We start from the raw sequence: 1,301 nt of genomic DNA, 5'->3' as shown, positions 1-1,301 counted from the left end.
CCCTCTACAGTCCCATTGGAACTTAAGTGAGGATAATAAACCACACAGAACTTGCATTTTTATTTTAGTATGTGTATATATATATATATATATCGTGCTCAGATCTTTCGTTCATAGGGTCACTGAGGGTCGTTTAACTCGATGGCACTTAAGAACAACAACAACAACATATACTGTATCAACTGCTTCCTAGATTAGAATTGCTCCTTAATAAGCCTTAAACTGAATATGAAATATATAAATATATAATATTTGCAAAAAATATTCCTTTTGATATGAGACACATGTAATATGTGTTCAAAGAAATAATACCCTACGTGCAAATGTCCAACTTGTGCGAGCATTTTTAGCTGAGAAACTTCTGGGTGGCTGGGATTCTGCATAGTCTATCGAGTATTCATCCCCTTTCAGTAAAAGAGAAAAGAAGCCAAAGGGGAAAACCCCAAAGCCTCAGGAATCCGGGAAAGCCTTGATGATGGACTCGTAGGCGGGGGGCGGTGGTGGTGTGGAGAAGCCCATTCGCACGTTGTTACTGGACCAGTGGAAATCTGGGCGGCCCAGGCTGCGGGTTGTGTTGACCCCAGGGCTGGCACTGGAGGAAGGGAGTGTCATCAAGTGGCTGTCAGTTTCCACTGGAAGTGGCGGGCTCTGCAGAAATGGATGGAAAGTAGAGGCCCGAAAGCTTGACTTTCTCGGAAAGGAATTTGCTGGATCCATGGAGGCCTGTCGCTGGAAAGTGAGGCTGGCCAGGCTGAGGTTGCTTCGACGTTCACAGCCACTGTGGCGGTAAAACCCACTTCTGTTGAGTCCATGGTTGTAGGAAGACCTGGATCGCCGGCTGGGGCTCCACTGTGAGATGGGGGCACTGGCCCTCCTTCGAGACAAGCAGACGAGCAGGGCCCAAATGCAGCCTCCAATGACAAGGCCTATCGCCATGGACACGGTGAAAGACATGATAAGATCCTCTGAAAGAAAACAAAGCAAAGGCTGAATCCATTTTTAAAATAGATACTCCACTAAAAGTAAACGTACACAGAGAACACACAGCAAGTTACTGGTAAGAGATTCCTTAAAACCTGCTTTGAAATAGTGAGACAAAACAGTACTAGTATCTCTGAGCAAATGAAAACAAGCATGATGGCATTTATTTAAAAATCTCTGGCTCTGATTGTAAAATGGTGCAACCATTCTGGAAGGCAGTTTGGCACTTCCTTAAAAAGCTGAACATAGAAATTTCCTATGACCCAGTCATTCCACTACTTGGAATATACCCTGAGAATATGAGAACTGAGGCACAAACT

The 1,301-nt window shown here is 44.4% G+C and overlaps 1 protein-coding gene across 1 annotated transcript in view; it reads right to left on the bottom strand.

Moving 5' to 3' along the window:
- Positions 1-450: 450 nt before the first annotated feature.
- The window catches only part of MYCT1 (myc target 1), a 56,318-nt gene continuing 55,467 nt past the window's right edge, over positions 451-1,301 (bottom strand). Inside the window, 1 exon segment of the mRNA XM_006882744.1 lies at positions 451-965. Coding sequence (XP_006882806.1) covers positions 451-965 — 515 coding nt within the window.

The sequence above is a fragment of the Elephantulus edwardii genome, unplaced genomic scaffold, assembly GCF_000299155.1.
Source record: "Elephantulus edwardii isolate Elephantulus edwardi_28Jun2011 unplaced genomic scaffold, EleEdw1.0 scaffold00024, whole genome shotgun sequence".
In the NCBI taxonomy this organism is placed as follows: Eukaryota; Metazoa; Chordata; class Mammalia; order Macroscelidea; family Macroscelididae; genus Elephantulus; species Elephantulus edwardii.
The sequence above is the reverse complement of the archived record's forward strand: the minus strand, read 5'-3'. Positions and strand labels throughout refer to the sequence as shown.